Raw genomic sequence first — 19,590 nt, 5'->3', positions numbered from 1 at the left:
TTAGAAAACCAAAGAAACATTAACCACATTTTCCCACTACTATTGAGTCTAGGCTCAACACCTGCGTCGGGAACATGCAGATTCAAGCAAACAGGTTGAAAACAGAGAATAAGGGATCTTATGATCTTATTGTTCCGCTTCTTAAATTATTAAATAAAATACATTTTCACAAATAATAATAGATGTTCTTATAGTAAAGAAATACAATGTTTTGGGGTTTTTAAGTAACCTTTATTTTCTATTATGGTGACAGTTTCCTCATACAAAAACAGTACAGTTGAACCACGAAGGCAGCGATTCTTAAACCCATCCCTATCTGAAAGGATATGGGTTTTTTGGAGAAACACTGCTCACTAGATAGGATGTCTTACACAAGGAAAATATCACTCTTTAAACAAGCCTTATCAATGTAAAAAAACAACAACATTGTATAAATGTAAAAAAGCACAAATTATTGATTTCACTCATATAGCATTTTGTCTGCTCAATAAGCAGCCAGAATTTAGTTCTTTAAAGTAAAATAAAAGCTGTATTTTATTATTAATTGTAAGTTAATTCAATAATTGAATTTAGATATGAAGTACTATGTCAAAAAACATACTCTATTTTGTGAAAAAAATATATATATTACGCTTCATTACACACATGACAAGATACTAAATATTATTTTGGATAATGATACATATTTTGGACTCATGGGCATGCATATTTAATAATAAAATATTTTGATAGATAATATTTAGTTAAATATTTTGTGTAAATCAAATACAGATTTTGTGAAAATAATTTACCACTATGACAGATATTGCAGGGCAACATTCATAAAACAATCTACATTTTAACCATAAGGATCTACCTTAAAGATGTCCGATCCTTAATTTTCTGAAAACCTTAATTTAATCTTTATTCAAGTGTCTGCAGTGTGTAGCTCCCAAAATCATCAAAAGTAAAATATGATATTAATTTAAATGTTAAGGAGGGAAACACAATATACTCAATTTAAATGTTCTGCAATTAATGTCATAATTAGCTGTTGAAGACGTGTAAATCTATGGCTCACAATATTTTTGCATTTAAAAAATAAAACAGGAAAAAAATAAAATGAACACAAATGAAATCTGACACCACAATGGGGTGTAAAATCCTTGTTGTTCCCAGCCCACTACAACTCTATCCACACTGGGGCATATCCTTTCAATGTATGGGTCTACTGGTGCTGGGTCTACTTCCCAGGTTCCTTTTGTGCAGCAGGAGAGAGAGCGCACAGCAGTACACAATGCTCTTCACTATCATCACTGTGTAAACCAGAGAGGCCAGGTTGAGACTGCATGTTGACTGGAAGGAATCTGGGGAAAAAAAATAGTATAGGCCGGGATTTTAGCCAATGGTTTTATTTTAATATAGTCCAGTTTTATGTTGGTTTTTGTTCGCTGTCATCTTGTTTCTTTTCTATTTTTATTCATGAGTTTGTTGGTATTTGCTCAGTCCTATTACTCTGTTTGCGTTGCATGCTGCTGTTTCTGTATAGAAAATGGAAAATGTCAATAAAATATTGGTCCGATTTGAATCGATCCGATTGCGCCACGAAGATGTAATTTACAATTTAGCCAACATATGCAGCGTTTACTGTGAATGCTGTCTCCACAAACAATGGACCTTTGATGGTTTTTAGATTAACTAGACTTGTTACCAGTGCCGTCTCTCCGTAGGTCAAGAGATTTTCAACTTTTCTCTTTATATTACTTCCTTGCTTTGCCTTTGGATGTGGCTTGGCAAAGCCACATTCTTGCTACACACCTCAAATTTACCGTAAATAATGCAACTGTTGAATAATGCAACTTCACCATAACCACAGTGCCTTCAGAAAGTATTCACAACCCTTTACTTTTTCCACAATTTGTTGTGTTGCAGGGCTGTGACGGTCATGACATTTTCTCAGCCGTTTATTGTCATTCAAAAGGCTGCCAGTCTCACGGTAATTGACTGTAATTAACATAAACATGTTAAGCATCTCCAGGCTTCCACGCATACAAACCACATCCAATCTGCTGATGCACGCCTTTGGAATATCAACAGTTAAAAAGGTATAACAATTTAATTTAACATACCATCACAATAAATCCATTATTTATTTTAGACAGGCCTAAAGAAACATGATATGAAGAAAATGTATTTCAGAAGAACAGAATATGAGTTAGGCCTAGGCCTATGTTATCTGGCTATGAGCCATGCTGTAGGTTTGTTCACTTAGCAAACAAGATATGCTTATAAGTCCTGTGACATTATTTGTGTTAGGCTACATGATTTTTTTGGTAAGAAGAATATAATAGAATTTAGCTCAATAAAATAGGAAGGATATTTTTCCCATTCCAGAGCAAGTATGCATATGAAGTGGCTATGTTGAGTGGAAAAGTGATCATTTGAAACAGGTCCTGTTTTAGAGTAATTTAGCAACTTTAGTTGTGAATGATACAAACCTTAGAAATCTAAACATAATATGGGCTGCATGATGCGACTATAGGCTATTGATGATTTGAGAAAGTAGAAAAAAAGGCTGGTGCTCTGTTCCTTGCCTCAGGCTGCACATGCTGATCTCTCATCAAGTGATCATATTTTCACCCATCAGACCATTCTCATTTTAATCTTGTTTTTAAGAATATGTAAAATTTGTTTAGATTTATAATGGTCTATTATCAAATGGTCATGAACAGAGTCAGGGGGAAGAATACATGTGAACTGCATCTTGTTAAATAGTGGAGGATGACTTTCCACTGGTTCGTTTTCAATCATAATGGGTTGGATACTCCGGTTTTGTAGCAGAGCATGTGATTAGTATGAGCAGCTGAGAAATAAATATAGTAGCAGCTGGGATCCTCCTCCTTTTTAGTGGCAACCATCAAAACTCTGCATTCACACGGGATTTCATATAGAAATGTCTAGGCTTATAAGAACACTATTTTCCCTCCACGCATCAACCATTGTTTGAGCATGCAGCCTCTCACTGCATGACAGGTAATATTCCGTCCAAACCCTGCTCCTGCTGCAAACCAGTGCTTAATTTGGGAACCAAAGTGAAATCTGTTCTGGAACATCAATAATAACATGTTTTCACAACAGAACATATTTCATTAAACTGTTGACAGCCCCTCTCTCTGTGCGCTTGAGAAACGCATGAAGGACAGAGAGGAGGATATTGAAAAGCTCAGTGGTGAGATATTCTGTAGTTAAATGTAATGTGTCAGCCTATTAATGGTGAAAATACATATCAAAAACATTTTTACACGGCTTTTCAAAATAAAATAAAAATTAACTATAATTGAAGGCTAACTCTTTAAGCTGCCATGCAAAATCCTATATGTTCTCTCCCAGACTCATGCATAGAAGGTTTGGAGCGTAGCATAAGTTAACCAGTCCATCCAGTATACATAATAATACAGTCCACACTCAAAGAAAATTACAATAATTTTTTTAATATTCGAGTATAGGCTAGACCAGTGTTTACCAAACTTTTTACAGTCCCGTATCCCTTCAAACATTCACCCTCCAGCTGCGTACCCCCTCTAGCACCAGGGTCAGCGCACTCTCAAATATTGTTTTTTTGCCATCATTGTAAGCCTGCCACACACACCATATGATGCATTTATTAAACATAAGAATGAGTGTGAGTTTTTGTCACAACCCGGCTTGTGGGAAGTGATAAAGAGCTCTTATAGGACCAGGGCACAAATAATAATATAAGAAGAAGAAATAATCTTGCTCTTTATTTAGCCGTCTTACATAAAAAACACTTTCACAATAGAAGCCTGAAACAACTTCTAAAGACTGTTGACATGTAGTGGAAGCCTTAGGAAGTGCAATCTGACACCACAGACACCGGATATTCGATAGGCATTCACTTGAAAACTACAAACCTCAGAATTCCCACTTTTTGGTTGGATTTTTCTCAGGTTTTCGCCTGTCATATGAGTTCTGTTATACTCACAGACATTATTTTAACCGTTTTGGAAACTTTAGACTGTTTTCTATCCAAATCTACTAATTATATGCATATTCTAGCTACTGGGCCTGAGTAACAGGCAGTTTACTCTGGGCACGCTTTTCATCCAAACTTCCCAATGCTAAAGAGTTTTTTAATACTGACATTGCTCCCCTGTCTCTTTCTCCACAAGATGGTGTTAAACGTAAGCCTTTAAATCATTTTTTAGAAGTCAAGTTGAATAGAGAAATGGTTCACAATAGACCAATGGCTATATCTGTTCAATCTTATGAATGGAATAGTTGATTTTGGCTAGATTATCTGCTATCACTGATGTTCTGTTATAACTCATTTACAGCATTTTCATATGCAATTTGAGATTTATAGTTCACCAAAGTTCCGATGTGGAGATCTGGGCAAAGAGCAACAAACCTATGCCCTTGCAAATATCCATCTTTGTCCTATTTTTTTATTTTATTTAACCTTTATTTAACTAGTCAAGTCAGTTAAGAACAAATTCTTATTTACAATGACAGCCTACCGGGGAACAGTTGGTTATCTGCCTTGTTCAGGGGCAGAATGACAGATTTTTACCTTGTCAGCTTGGGGATTCAATCCAGCAACCTTTCGGTTACTGGCACAATGCTCTAATGACTAGGCTACCTGCCACCCCTAAACATGACTAATATAGTAACACACTACTGTGCTTCATGAACTAGAGGTTGAATTGGACATTGGGCAACTGGTCCCATGTGGCTCAGTTGGTAAAGCATGGTGTTTGCAACACCAGGGTTGTGGGTTCGATTCCCACGGGGTGACCAGTACGGAGAAAAAATTTATGCATTCACTACTGTAAGTCGCTCTAGATAAGAGCGTCTGCTAAATGACTAAAATGTAAATTGTCAGAGCATGTTTACACAACAATCAATAATTCAAAGATGTACAGTATAACAAATGTACCAAGACACTCATGTTGGAGATGATTATGTCACCTACTTTACTGGAAACTTGTATCTGTCACTGATCAAACCACAGAAATGCCACAACCATCTTCATCATTAGCAAGTGTTGATGTGTGACAAAAACATCCTGCTTCATGTAGCTAACAAACTGTCAATACTGTAGCCAACAAAGCACAATCAGATTGAATCCTGGCTTCATTGTTTTATATAGAATACCCACTAAAGAGAGCATTCTTTCATCTTATTCAATACTGTAAATTAATCATGTCCACCATTCAAGGCACCAAGTACATTGTGTACAGTGGCAATAATAACAGTTATTTACCACATTTAATAAAATAATTACATTGCTTCTTAATTCAATGAAGCAATACTGATTATCTAGCTTATTATGAGTTTGTTATTGGTTGAACTCATCTTAGTATTTTGTTTTATGGATGAAAGTGAAACGGGTATGATTAATTTGTTAATTATATTATTATATAAGTAATGTGTTGTATTTCATTAGATTTAAATACAAATTAACATTTGCACATATTGTTAAAGGGTCTTCTTTGGGAAGTGTAGAGAAAAACATTCAAATAATTAGACATTTCAGCACTTTAAGGCACAGCACAGAGTAAATGGGTAATAACATTATAATAACGTGGAAACGTATGTTACCTCTACTGTATTTACTACTTTTCTTGATAACCATATTCATGCCCATCACTTTCATATTCTCGAATTTGAGAATAATTTGGATATTTAGAACTCATGACTCTACATATTTAATAATGAAATATTTAGGTAGATATAATAATTAGGTAAATATTGTTGTATAAATCAAAAACAGATTTTGTGAAAATAATTTACCACTAGGACAGATATTACAGGGCAAATTTCATCAAACAGTCAACATTTTTATCATAAGGATCTACCTTCAAGATGTGCTCTCCTTATTTTACAGAAAAGCTCCGACAATCATCAAAAGTAAAAGGTGATTTTATTTTTAAGGAGGGAAACACAATTTTAAAATGAAATGTTCTGCAATTAATGTCATAATTGGCAGATGACAGTTATTGGACTAACTTTTCTTTCAAGAATGCAATCATTAAACCCACCCTCATCTGAAACTATATGCTTTCTTTGAGAAACTTTGCTCACTAGATAGGCTGTCTTAAGCAAGGAAAATGTCACTCTTCATACAAGCCATATCAATGTAATTAAAGTGTAAAAAAAGTTGTAAAAAATTATAATACAGGACCCGAGGGGCGGCAGGTAGCCTACAGTGGTTAAGAGCTTTGGGGCAAGTAACTGATAGGTCGCTGGTTCGCATACCCAAGCTGATTAGTTAAAAAATTGGTTGATGTGCTGTTGAGCAAGGCACTTAACTCTAATTGCTCCTGTAAGTTGCTATGGATAAGAGCCTCAGCTAAATTACTTAAATATGAAAATGAAACATCTAGAAATAGCTCATCACACAATCGAGCTGTGGTTATGCAATTTTGATGAGGCTTTCCTGTTCAGATATTGGTAACTGGACTGAAGGCAGGGCATGAAAGGGATAACAAATCCAGTTGTTTGTTCCATCCATTTTGTGAAAGTACCTACGTAATTATGCACCCAACTCACTGAAGTGCTTCGCTAAATCACATTTGTCATTTTTTAATTTTTTAACAAATTTTATTTCACCTTTATTTAACTTCTCTAGGGTAGGGGGCAGTATTTTGACATCCGGAAGAAAGGCACGCCTGCTACTCAGGCTCAGAAGGTAGGATATGCATATTATTAGTAGATTTGGATAGAAAACACCCTGAAGATTCTAAAACTGTTTGAATGATGTCTGTGAGTATAACAGAACTCATATGGCAGGCAAAAACCTGAGACAAATCCAACCAGGAAGTGTGGACATCTGAGGTTGTAGTTTTTCAAGTGATTGCCATACAGTATACAGTGACTTAGGGTTCATTTTGCACTTCCTAAGGCTTCCACTAGATGTCAACAGTCTTTAGAACATTGTTTCATGCTTCTAATATGAATAGGGAGAGAACAATAGCTCCTTGAAGTAGATGAGTGAGAAAATTACATGAGTTCAGTGGTGCGCCCTCACGTGAGAGTTAGCTGTGTTCTTTTTCTTTTTTGAAGACATTGGAGTCGTCCGGTTGGAATATTACTGAAGATTTATGATAAAAACATCCTAAAGATTGATGCTATACATCGTTTGACATGTTTCTATGAACGTAAACATAACTTTTTTTTACTTTTCGTCGTGACATTTTGTGCGCCTCCTGCATTTGGAGTAGTGGACTAAACGCGTGAACAAAAAGGAGGTATTTGGACATAAATAAATAACAAAACAAACATTTATTATGGAACTGAGATTCCTGGGAGTGCATTCTGATGAAGATCATCAAAGGTAAGTGAATATTTATAATGTAATTTTTGTCATTTCTGTTGACTCCAAAATGGCCGGTATCTGTATGGCTTGTTTTGATATCTGAGCGCTGTACTCAGATTATTGCAAATTTTGCTTTCGCCGTAAAGCTTTTTTGAAATCTGACACAACAGTTGCATTAAAAGGAGAAGTGTATCTATAATTCTTTGAATAACTGTTGAATATTTTATCAACGTTTATGATGAGTATTTCTGTAAATTGATGTGCTCATTCATCAGAGGTTTTGGGGGGCAAAACATTTCTGAACATTACACGCCAATGTAAAATGGGTTTTTGGATATAAATATGAACTTTATCGAGCAAAACATACATGTATTGTGTAACATGAAGTCCTATGAGTGCCATCTGATGAAGATCATCAAAGGTTAGTGATCAATTTTAGCTGTATTTCTGGTTTTTGTGACGCCTCTCCTTGCTTGGAAAATGGCTGTGTGGTTTTTCTTGTCTCGGCGCTGTCCTAACATAATCTAATGTTATGCTTTTGCCGTAAAGCCTTTTTGAAATCGGACAATGTGGTTGGATTAACGAGAAGTGTATCTTTAAAATGGCATATAATAGTTGTATGTTTGAGAAATTTGAATTATGAGACTTTTGTTGTTTTGAATTTGCCGCCCCCTGCTATTTCACTGGCTGTTGAATAGTGTGTCCCGCGGGTGGGATGCTAGCGTCCCACATACCCAGAGAGGTTAACCAGGTAGGCAAGTTGAGAAAAAGTTCTCATTTACAACTGTGACCTGGCCAAGATAAAGCAAAGCAGTGTGACACAGACAACAACACAGAGTTACACATGGAGTAAAAAATAAACAAGCCAATAACACAATAAACAAGTCAATGATACAGTAGAAAAAAGAAAGTCTATATACAGTGTATGCAAAAGGGATGAGGAGGTAGGCAATAAATAGGCCATAGGAGCGAATAATTACAATTTAGCAGATTAACACTGGAGTGATAAATGAGCATATGATGATGTGCATGAAGAGATACTGGTGTGCAAAAGAGCAGAAAAGTAAATAAAATAAAAACAGTATGGGGATTAGGTAGGTAGATTGGGTGGGCAATTTACAGATGGACTATGTACAGCTGCAGCGATCAGTTAGGTGCTCAGATAGCTGATGTTTAAAGTTGGTGAGGGAAATAAAAGTCTCCAACTTTTTGCAATTCGTTCCAGTCACAGGCAGCATAGAACTGGAAGGAAAGGCGGCCAAATGAGGTGTTGGCTTTGGGGATGACCAGTGAGATATACCTGCTGGAATGTGTGCTACGGGTGAGTGTTGTTATCGTGACCAGTGAACTGAGATAAGGTGGAGCTTTAGCAAGCATAGACTTATAGATGACCTGGACCAAGTGGGTCTGGCGAGAAATATGTAGCGAGGGCCAGCCGACTAGAGCATACAGGTCGCAGTGGTGGGTGGTATAAGGTGATTTGGTAGCAAAATGGATGGCACTGTGATAGACTGCATCCAGTTTGCTGAGTAGAGTATTGGAAGCTATTTTGTAGATGACATCGCCGAAGTCAAGGATCGGTAGGATAGTCAGTTTTACTACGGTAAGTTTGGCGGCGTGAGTGAAGGAGGCTTTGTTGAGAAGAAAGCCGATTCTAGATTTGATTTTGGATTGGAGATGTTTAATATGAGTCTGGAAGGAGAGTTTACTGTCTAAACAGACACCTAGGTATTTGTAGTTGTCCACATATTCTAGGTCGGAACCGTCCAGGGTGGTGATGCTAGTCGGGCGGGTGGGTGCGGGCAGCGAACGGTTGAAAAGCATGCATTTGGTTTTACTAGTGTTTAAGAGCAGTTGGAGGCCACTGAAGGAGTGTTGTATGGCATTGAAGCTCGTTTGGAGGTTAGTTAGCACAGTGTCCAAGAAGGACCAGAAGTATACAGAATGGTGTCGTCTGAGCAACATAATTGATATATACAGAGAAAAGAGTCGGCCCGAGAATTGAACCCTGTGGCACCCCCATAGAGACTGCCAGAGGTCCGGACAACATGCCCTCCGATTTGACACACTGAACTCTGTCTGCAAAGTAGTTGGTGAACCAGGCGAGGCAGTCGTTAGAAAAACCAAGGCTATTGAGTCTGCCGATAAGAATACGGTGATTGACAGAGTCGAAAGCCTTGGCCAGGTCGATGAAGATGGCTGCACAGTACTGTCTTTTATCGATGGCGGTTATGATATAATTTAGTACCTTGATCGTGGCTGAGGTGCACCCGTGACTGGCTCGGAAACCGGATTGCACAGCGGAGAAGGTACGGTGGGATTCGAAATGGTCAGTGATCTGTTTATTAACTTGGCCTTCGAAGACTTTGGATAGGCAGGGCAGGATGGATATAGGTCTGTAACAGTTTGGGTCTAGAGTGTCACCCCCTTTGAAGAGGGGGATGACCATGGCAGCTTTCCAATCTTTAGGGATCTCAGACGATACGAAAGAGAGGTTGAACAGACTGGTAATAGGGGTTGCAACAATGGTAGCGGATAGTTTTAGAAAGAGAGGGTCCAGGTTGTCTAGCCCAGCTGATTTGTATGGGTCCAGGTTTTGCAGCTCTTTCAGAACATCTGCTATCTGGATTTGGGTGAAGGAGAAGCTGGGAAGGCTTGGGCGAGTAGCTGCGGGGGGGGGGGGGGGGGGGGGGGGGGAGCTGTTGGCCCGGGGTTGGAGTAGCCAGGAGAAAGGCATGGCCAGCTGTTGAGAAATGCTTATTGAAATTTTCGATTATCATGGATTTATCGGTGGCGACCGTGTTACCTAGCCTCAGTGCTGTGGGCAGCTGGGAGGAGGTGCTCTTGTTCTTCATGGACTTTACAGTGTCCCAAAACCTTTTGGAGTTAGAGCTACAGGATGCAAATTTCTGCTTGAAAAAGCTAGCCTTTGCTTTCCTGACTGACTGCGTGTATTGGTTCCTGACTTCCCTGAACAGTTGCATATCGCAGGGACTATTTAATGCTATTGCAGTCCGCCACAGGATGTTTTTTTGCTGGTCAAGGGCAGTCAGGTCTGGAGTGAACCAAGGGCTATATCTGTTCTTAGTTCTGCATTTTTTGAATGGGCATGCTTATCTAAGAAGGTGAGGAAATTACTTTTAAAGAATGACCAGGCATCCTCGACTGACGGGATGAGGTCAATATCCTTCCAGGATACACGGGCCAGGTCGATTAGAAAGGCCTGCTCGAAGAAGAGTTTAAGGGAGCGTTTGACAGTGATGAGGGGTGGTCGTTTGACCGCGGACCCATAGCGGATACAGCCAATGAGGCAGTGATCGCTGAGATCCTGACTGAAAACAGCGGAGGTGTATTTGGAGGGCAAGTTGGTCAGGATAACGTCTATGAGGGTGCCCATGTTTACGGATTTAGGGTTGTACCTGGTGGGTTCCTTGATGATTTGTGTGAGATTGAGAGCATCTAGCTTAAATTGTAGGACTGCCGGGGTGTTAAGCATATCCCAGTTTAGGTCACCTAACAGAACAAACTCTGAGGCTAGATGGGGGGCGATCACTTCACAAATGGTGTCCAGGGCACAGCTGGGAGCGGAGGGGGGTTGATAGCAGGCGACAACAGTGAGAGACTTATTTCTGGAGAGATTTTTAAAATTAGAAGTTCAAACTGTTTGGGTATTGACCTGGAAAGTATGACAGAACTTTGCAGGCTATCTCTGCAGTAGATTGCAACTCCTCCCTGTTTGGCAGTTCTATCTTGATGGAAAATGTTGTAGTTGGGTATGGAAATCTCAGAATTTTTGGTGGCCTTCCTAAGCCAGGATTCAGACACGGCAAGGACATCAGGGTTGGCAGAGTGTGCTAAAGCAGTGAGTAAAACAAACGTAGGGAGGAGGCTTCTGATGTTGACATGCATGAAACCAAGGCTTTTTCGATCACAGAAGTCAACAAATGAGGGTGCCTGGGGACATGCAGGGGTTTACCTCCACATCAACTGAGGAACAGAGGAGGAGTAGGATGAGGATACGGCTAAAGGCTATCAAAACTGGTCGCCTAGAGCGGTGGGGACAAAAAATAAAAGGAGCAGATTTCTGGGCGTGGTAGAATAGATTCAGGGCAAAATGTGCAGATGGGTATGGTGGGGTGCGGGTACAGCGGAGGTAAGCCCAGGTACTGAGTGATGATAAAAGAGGTTGTATCTCTGGACAAGCTGGTTATAATGGGTGAGGTCATCGCATGTGTGGGAGGTGGGACAAAGGAGGTAACAGAGGTGTGATGAGTGGAACTAGGGGCTCCATTGTAAACTAAAACAATGATAACTAACCTAAACAACACTATACTACATATTGACATTTGAGAGAGACATACAGCGAGGCATAAAGTAATCACAGGTGTTAATTGGGAGAGCTAGCTAGACAACAATGGGTGAGACAACAGCTGATCTGGTAAAACAACAACAGGTAAAATGGGGATGACTGGGCAGAGAGGGTCGGTTAACAACACACACAGCCTGAGTTCGCGGCTGGGGCCGACAGATAAACAAAAAATAAACAGAATGGAGTACCGTGATTAATGGACAGTCCAGCAGGCATCAGCTATGTAGCCAAGTGATCATAGGGTCCAGGGGGCAGCAATAGATGGAACAGGGAAGCCGCGTAGTCGCTACTACGCTAGCACGCGGGCGACACGGCGTTTAAAGTTAGTAGCCCGGGGCTAGTAGAAGCATCTGCTCCGACGTCCGACGGAGGCCGGTTGAAGGCACAGCGGATGGAGTATTCGTCGGCAGACCAGTCATGGTGGTGCAGCGGGGCAGCATGTTGACAAAGGATCCAAGCCAGATGGCGAAAGAGGTATTGTAGTTGGAGTAATTTTGTTTGATAGCCGGGAGATGCGCCTGGCTCACGGCTAACTGGTGCTAGCTTCGGGGCAGGGGCATTAGCCACTATAGCCTCTCGGTAGCAGCGGTGATCTGGTGCCAAGGTCCAGAGCTTACGGCAAGGATCCGGTGGAGTAGTGGGTTCTAGCCGTGTTTGGGTGGAGTTCGGGTGAACAACTGAGTAGGCCGGGAGGTGGGCCTCAGGGATAGCTTCGGTACTAGGTAACTCGGTGGGTGCTAGCTAGCTGTGAAGATCAGGAGTAATGGTCCAGGGATTACGGCAGTAATCCGGAATTGTAGTGGAGAGACAGTCCGATACTGGTAGGTTGACGAGTATTATCCAGGCTAAAAAAAGGGCTGGTATCTGTGCAGAATTTAAAGGCCGCTAGCAGTGGCTAATAATGACTAAATAGCTTGTAGCTAAATTAGCTGGTTAGCTTCTGATGGCTAGGTGGTTCTTGCTATAAGGTCTAAAAATGAAAAATAATAGCGGTGCTGTATTACATTGGGTGAGGCAGGTTACCGGAAGGTATAATTGAATTAAAATGGAAAAGAGATTGAAAAGAAAAATTGAAATATATACAAAAAAAGATGAAAAATACAAAAGTACACAAGAGGACGAACAAAACACGTCTGCGCTGCTACGCCATCTTGGGTAGAAAGCGGTCCGTATGTCCGCATTGTCCGTAAGCTTGAGTTCAATTGCACACAAAAAATCTACAATGATGGAAAGACCTGTGTGATGTCCTTGTTAATGCAGACAGAGAAGAGCTCCAACTTCTTAATCATAGCCTCAATTTTGTCCCGCACATTGAATATAGTTGAGGAGAGTCCCTGTAATCCTAGATTCAGATCATTCAGGCAAGAAAAAACATCACCCAGATAGTCCAGTCATGTGAGAAACTCATCATCCTCCACAATAGTATGGGGCTTGCCTGTCATAGCCACTCGGTAGCTCACCATATAAGACGATATAATACGCTTCTAGCCCCTTCTTATTAATGGTATCTGTTTCTTTTATCCTACTACTCGAAAGTCGTCTTAATTCTCGCTCAAAAAACTCCTGTGGCTATTTTTTGGCATGTTTTGTTTCTAAATGTCTGTGCAACAGTGAAGGTTTCATCGAGTTGTGAGATAATACTTTTGCACATATAACACAGTGTGGCTGTGGAAAGGCACTACTCCCAATATAAGTGAACCCAAAATCAATGTAGTTCTCATTATATTTGCGCCTCTTCGATGGTCCAACGTCCCTGTCTGTTGTGCTTTCCCAGGTAAGGGGGCAGTAGCTCTTCGGCTGCATCAGATTCACAACTTTCGGTGTCCATGCTAGCTGGCATAACAACAAATTACTGATGCTAGCATTGGATGTGCTTGTGGAAGTAGAACAACTTGTGTTGTCGACAGGTGCAGGTGTAGTACTGCTGGTAGTAGCAGTACTACCAGTAGAGCTGTTATGTGTCTCTATGGATGCAGGCCTTACTTTTTTAACCTTTAATCCATTTTCAAGCAAACAGAATGAACAGCAGCTACGTTTGGCTACATACGGACCGTTAGTGGAATTCCTGCAAGAGAGTAACGGTTAATGTGATTGGATATTAATTATTTGACTAGGCTACCTGTATTTTACATTGTGTTGTTATTTTGCTGTACACTAGATGGTTTAATTTTTTTTTGGGCAGTGAAACGAGGCTACTCAGGTGAGGAGAAAAACTCACCCAAATGTATAGCCCCGTTGTAAAATATAAATGACTGTTTAAAAATGTGAATCACATTTTTATTTGGCGTACCACAGATGGCATTGCAGTATGCATACCCCAGTTTGGGAATACCTGAGCTAGACCAATTATGTACCAAAGACATCTTAAATCAGTTTTATATTTTTCTGCTGTGCATAATGTGCAGTAGGCTATGTATTGTACTACAACACAATCATTATTTTAATAAAGTTATTTTTGGGGGTGCTTAGGCTCATATATAGGCCTATGCGTATGCATAAGCTCTAATATACATATGGTTTTGAATTAATAATCACCTTAGAACGCATTGTCCATGGCATTGTGTTATAGGCTTTGAAACAACATCCAAAATCACTATGTTTTGCACTCAGTTTCAAACTATTGTTGAACTTCTACTTTTCAAATTGAACATCACAGTTAGGTGAGTTTTAAAAGCACAATGCTGTTTTGATATTGTGTTTGATGTGATTTCTGATTACATTTGCATTGATGTCCGAGTGGTTACAGGGGCAATAGAGCCAGCCATTAGCGACCTGATGGTAGTTAGCGAGTTGGGTACTGCCAATGCATGTCTAGAGTGCATAAGAGGAGCTTTTGTGACTCAACAGTCATGTGAAACTTTACTGCGGTCATGACTGCCTGTGGTAGTAATAGCGTGATTTTAAAATGGATTAAATTGAGATTTCTGTCACTGGCCTACACACAAGACTTCATAATGTCAATGAGGAATGATGTTTTTTTTAATTATTTAAAAATGAAAAGCTGAAATGTCTTGAGTCAAAATGTATTCAACCCCTTTGTTGTGGAAAGCCTAAATAAGTAAAAATGTGCATCACTGAAGAATTTCAAACAAAGATTCAACCACAAAAACCAGGAGTTTATCCAATACCTTGCAAAGAAGGGCACCTATTGGTAAATGGATTAAAAAAAAATAAGAAATTGAGTGTCCGTTTGAGCAATGGGAAGTTATTAATTACACTATGGATGGTGTATAAATTCACCCAGTTACTACAAAGATACGTGTCCTTCCTAACTCAGTCGCCGGAGAGGATGGAAACCGCTCAGGGATTTCACCATGAGGCCAATGGTGACTTAAAAACAGTTCCGGAGTTTAATGGCTTTAAAGAGAAAACTGAGGATGGATCAGCAACATTGTAGTTACTCCACAATACTAACCCAATTGTCAGAGTAAAAAGAAAGAAGTCTGTACAGAATTAAAATATTCCAAAACATGCATCATGTTTGCAACAAGTCATTAAAGTAATACTGCAAAACAATTGGCAAAGCAATTCACTTTTTGTCCCGAATACACCGTGTTATGTTTGGGGCTGTCACGCCCTGACCGTAGAGAGCCCTTTTATTTCTCTATTTTGGTTAGGTCAGGGTGTGATTTGGGTGGGCATTTTAGATGATGTATTTCTATGATTTTGTATTTCTATGTTGGCCTGATATGGTATCCAATCGTTGTCTCTGATTGGGGATCATATTTAGGCAGCCTTTTCCCACTGGGGTTTTGTGGGATCTTGTTTTTGTATAGCTGTTAGAAGCCTGCAAGACTTTTCTTCATGTGTTGTTTATTGTTTTTTTTCCTGGTTCACCTTTAAATAAAATATGATGAACCCAACTCATGTTGCGCCTTTGTCTACCCATAATGACGAACGTTACAGGGGCAAATCCAATACAACACATTACTGAGTACCACTCCGTATTTTCAAGCATTGTGGTGGCTGCATCATGTTATGAATATGCTTGTAATTGCTAAGGACTGGGGAGTTTTTCAGAACAAAAAAATACATGGAGTGGAGTTATGCACAGGCAAAGTCCTAGAGGAAAACCTGGTTCAGTCTGCTTTCGACCAGACACTGGATGAATTCACCTTTCAGCAGGACAATAACCTAAAACACGATTCCAAATCTCCACTGGAGTTGCTTACCAAGAAGACAGTGAATGTTCCTGAGCGGCCGAGTTACAGTTTTGACTTAAATCTGCTTAAAAAATCTATGGCAATACCTGACGATAGTTGTGTGGCAATGATCAACAACCAATTTTGACAAAGCTTGAAGAATTTTGAAAAGAAAAATGGGAAAATGTTGCACAATCCAAGTGTGGAAAGCTCTTAGAAACGTACCCAGAAAAAAAGGTGATTCTAACATGTATTGACTCAGGGGTTTGAATACTAATCAAGGTATATTAGTGTCATATGTTCCATATTTTTTGGGGACCAATGTTGAAAGTTTTCTTCCACTTTGACATTACAGATTATTTGGTGTAGATCCTTGACATAAAAATGACAATTAAATCCATTTTAATCCCACTTTATAACAGAACAAAATGTGGAAAAGTCAGGGGGTGTGAATACTTTCTGAATGCACTGTAAATCTGTTCATTGATCCACCCACTCATGTATATGTTTTTGAATTTACCCCAACCCTGCATGAAATCCACATCAATTTTACCGTTTGTAGCCTGCAGAGCAGTTGGTGCAGCCTTTGTGGATGGAGGAGCTTCAGTTGGATCCTCTGAGTATGAGATGGAAAAAGCATTTTCAGAGCATTATCTACCATCAGACATAATTAATACAAAAATATCAGCCATGACATATCTCTGTTTCTGCAGTTATTGCCAGGTTTGGCGTTTTTGTTGGGGAGAATAGTTACGCAAATAAGTTGATTGCAAAAAGGTGATTGCAAAACCAACTACACAACATTCCTATGCAATTAACAAGTGTAAGTCCACATTACTATGTACATTATTTGTTTCACTTTGAGAAGGTGGTATGCCATTTTTAGATGCTTCACATAAATATACAAGTATACTAAACATTAGGAACACCTTTGTAATATTGAGTTACACCCCCCTCTAAAAGGTGTCGAAAGCATTCCACAGGGATGCTGGCCCATGTTGACTCCAATGCTTCCCACAGTTGTGTCAAGTTGGCTGGATGTCCTTTGGGTGGACCATTCTTGATACACACTGGAGCGTGAAAAACCCAGCAGCGTTGCAGTTCTTGACACAAACCGTTGAGCCTGGCACCTACTACCATACCCCATTCAAAAGCACTTACATCTTTTGTTTGCCCATTCACCCGATGAATGGCAGACATACACAATGTCTCAAGGCTTAAAAATCCTTCAATAACATGTCTCCTCACCTTGATCTACAATGATTGAAGTGGATTTAACAAGTGCCATCAATAAGGGATCATAGCATTGTTGTGGAAAGAGCAGGTGTTCTTAATGATTTTTGTGTTTGAATTGACTCCAACCCTCCATAAAATACACATCAATCCTACCATAGGTAACGTGCAGAGTGGTTGGTGCAGCCATGGTGGTTGGAGGAGCTTCAGTTGGTTCCTCTGAGAATGACACGGAAAAATATCATATTAAATAATATTTTTCAGAGCATTTATGTAGGCTAATGTCAGAGATAATAGTTATGCAAAAAAAGTGATTTGTTTAAACTTGAGAAATTATCTTGCGAAACTATGCAATTACCAAGTGTCGGTTAAATTTTTATGGACTTTCTTTTTTACATTGAAAAGGTAATATGCCATTTTTTACATGGTTGAATACATGATAGCTTATTTATAAATATATTAAATTAATAAATATTACATGAGTAATGATGTATGAAAAACATAATACATGCTAATGTCAAACTATTTAAATGACTGGCTTTACCTTTTGGTATGTCAACATCTTGAGTGCCCAATTTATGCTCCACAGAACATATGTATTTGTTCCTGTACGTCTTCTCTTTATCAATGATGATCATACTTGTCGTCCGCCCTTCCTCTCTCTGCTCCAGCTCTTCCATCTCTGCTTTGGGCACCTCCATTGTTCGGCCGTTTTTATCCATCACCTTCCATGAAATCTTGACCAAGTCTGGAAACATGTCTCTAGCCAGACATAGCAGGGTGGTTTTCCTGTTCGGCTCAGGTTTGGACACTGAGTAGACCGTCACTTTGGGTTTTTTTACACGATCTGATTTTAATGAGACACAAGAACATTTACAGTCGTCTTGAAATGGACATCATACTCAAGTTTTCATACTTCAGATGTAGTCTGTTGTCCCACACCATTTGTTGTATATCCAGCTTACTGTCTATATTCCATTAAACAATAAATTACATACATAAATTACATGTACCAACTCATTCTATTTTTCATATCAACTATCCTTTCTGGAATGTCGTATTTCAATATAATGTAAATCAAAACTTTCAATATCATTTAATTAATAAGATTCTTAGCTAAGTAAACCATCAAACATTCTCACCCCATATAAAATTACTTTACATTTATATCACACATTTAACTGTGGGTGTATATCTCTAAGATTATGACATGCAATATACTGCAAATTGTGCATATGGCTTTATTGAAACTAATTGTAAACTTTCAAAAATATATGTTTTTATTTTCTAACATGAGTTGATCACACACAGTGCATATTTGCGAAGCGATACTTCAGGATGTTTCCTCAATTATTTGGGAAATTGATTAGACATATTCATTATTCATTATTAATGTCTATTGCCGAAAATCAGAGGAATGGATCTCTTACCTGTCACATGAAGTGTTATACCAGAGCCAAATAAAAGTGCATACACAGTGAAAATTCCCTTGACAAAAAGTAGTCTGCATCTTGTCTTGTCCGGGCTTGTGTTACTTAACTGTACAACGGTTGACCAGTTAAGATAATTTCATTTTCCCGATAATAAGGTATAATTTCCAAGGATATCATCAGAACAGAATCATCCCTTAAAATCCTTAAAGATGCACTATGCAGAAATTGCTCTGCCATATCCTGGCTACTAAAATTCTAAAAGTTTGCCTAATTTCAGTTTAAGTGACAAAAAAGCAAGTATAGTGTGGAGAATCATTGTACCACCTAAACCGCTGTAAAATATATTTTCCATTACCAAAAATATTGTATCAGTTGTTTGAAGCTGGTGTACGAAACCGAAAGTAAAAGAAGCAAAAAGAAAAGGTAAGCATGGGAGGCAAAGGAAAAGTGCACATAGAACAGATCTACCCCTACTTAGACTTGCTTTCAATCAGAATGACTGGTCTATAACTCACAATTCTATGTGAATTTTGTCAGGTCATCCAAAAATGTACATATTGCAGGTTTAAGTGGCTAATCTTTGTGTTTAACTTAGCTAACATATGGAATTGTTGTAAGATGGTCATACCAAGTATCATTTAGCTATTTGATTTTGAAATGTATGGCCCCTTTAGGTAAAAACAATATATACAGCACCAGTCAAAGGTTTGGACACACTCATTCCAGGGTTTTTATTTAATTTGACAACTTTCTACATTCAAAAGTATGTGGACACACCTTCAAATTAATTGTTTCGGCAATTTCAGTCACACCCGTTGCTGGCAGGTGTCTAAAATCGAGCACACAGCCATGCAATCTCAATGGAGAAACATTGGCAGTAAATGGGCTTACTGAAGAGCTCACTGACTTGGAAAGTGGTACCTTCATAGGATGCCACCTTTCCAACAAGTCAGTTCATCAACTTTCTGCCCTGCTAGAGCTGTCCCGGTCAACTGTAAGTGCTGTTATTCTGAAGCGGAAACGTCTAGGAGCAACAACAGCTCAGCCATGAAGTGATAGGCCACACAAGCTCACAGAACGGGACTGCCGAGTGCT

At 39.2% G+C, this 19,590-nt stretch overlaps 1 protein-coding gene across 1 annotated transcript; it reads right to left on the bottom strand.

Moving 5' to 3' along the window:
* Positions 1-209: 209 nt before the first annotated feature.
* Positions 210-18,874, bottom strand: LOC145862387 (uncharacterized). The gene is made up of 5 exons (XM_082966195.1): positions 18,493-18,874; positions 17,607-17,909; positions 17,219-17,281; positions 16,383-16,445; positions 210-1,346 (listed from the first exon to the last, which is right to left on the bottom strand). The coding sequence occupies exons 2-5, from the start codon at positions 17,818-17,820 to the stop codon at positions 1,195-1,197; spliced, it is 492 nt and encodes a 163-aa protein (XP_082822321.1). The 5' UTR covers positions 17,821-17,909; positions 18,493-18,874; the 3' UTR covers positions 210-1,194.
* Between the last annotated feature and the right edge of the window lie 716 nt (positions 18,875-19,590).

The sequence above is a fragment of the Salmo salar genome, chromosome 20 (assembly GCF_965601325.2).
Source record: "Salmo salar chromosome 20, fSalSal1, whole genome shotgun sequence".
Taxonomy (NCBI): Eukaryota; Metazoa; Chordata; class Actinopteri; order Salmoniformes; family Salmonidae; genus Salmo; species Salmo salar.
Note: the sequence above shows the minus strand (reverse complement) of the source record. Positions and strands in the feature narration are given on the sequence as shown.

What these genes read in the sequence shown, in the direction of transcription:
- LOC145862387 (XM_082966195.1), bottom strand. Translation starts at nt 17,820, where the DNA reads ATGTTTCCAGACTTGGTCAAGATTTCATGGAAGGTGATGGATAAAAAC. An exon ending in CACTCTGCACGTTACCTATG is followed by an intron (nt 16,446 to 17,218) that starts GTAGGATTGATG and finishes TCTCATACTCAG; the next exon opens with AGGATCCAACTGAAGCTCCT. An exon ending in TGCTCTGCAGGCTACAAACG is followed by an intron (nt 1,347 to 16,382) that starts GTAAAATTGATG and finishes TTTTTTCCCCAG; the next exon opens with ATTCCTTCCAGTCAACATGC.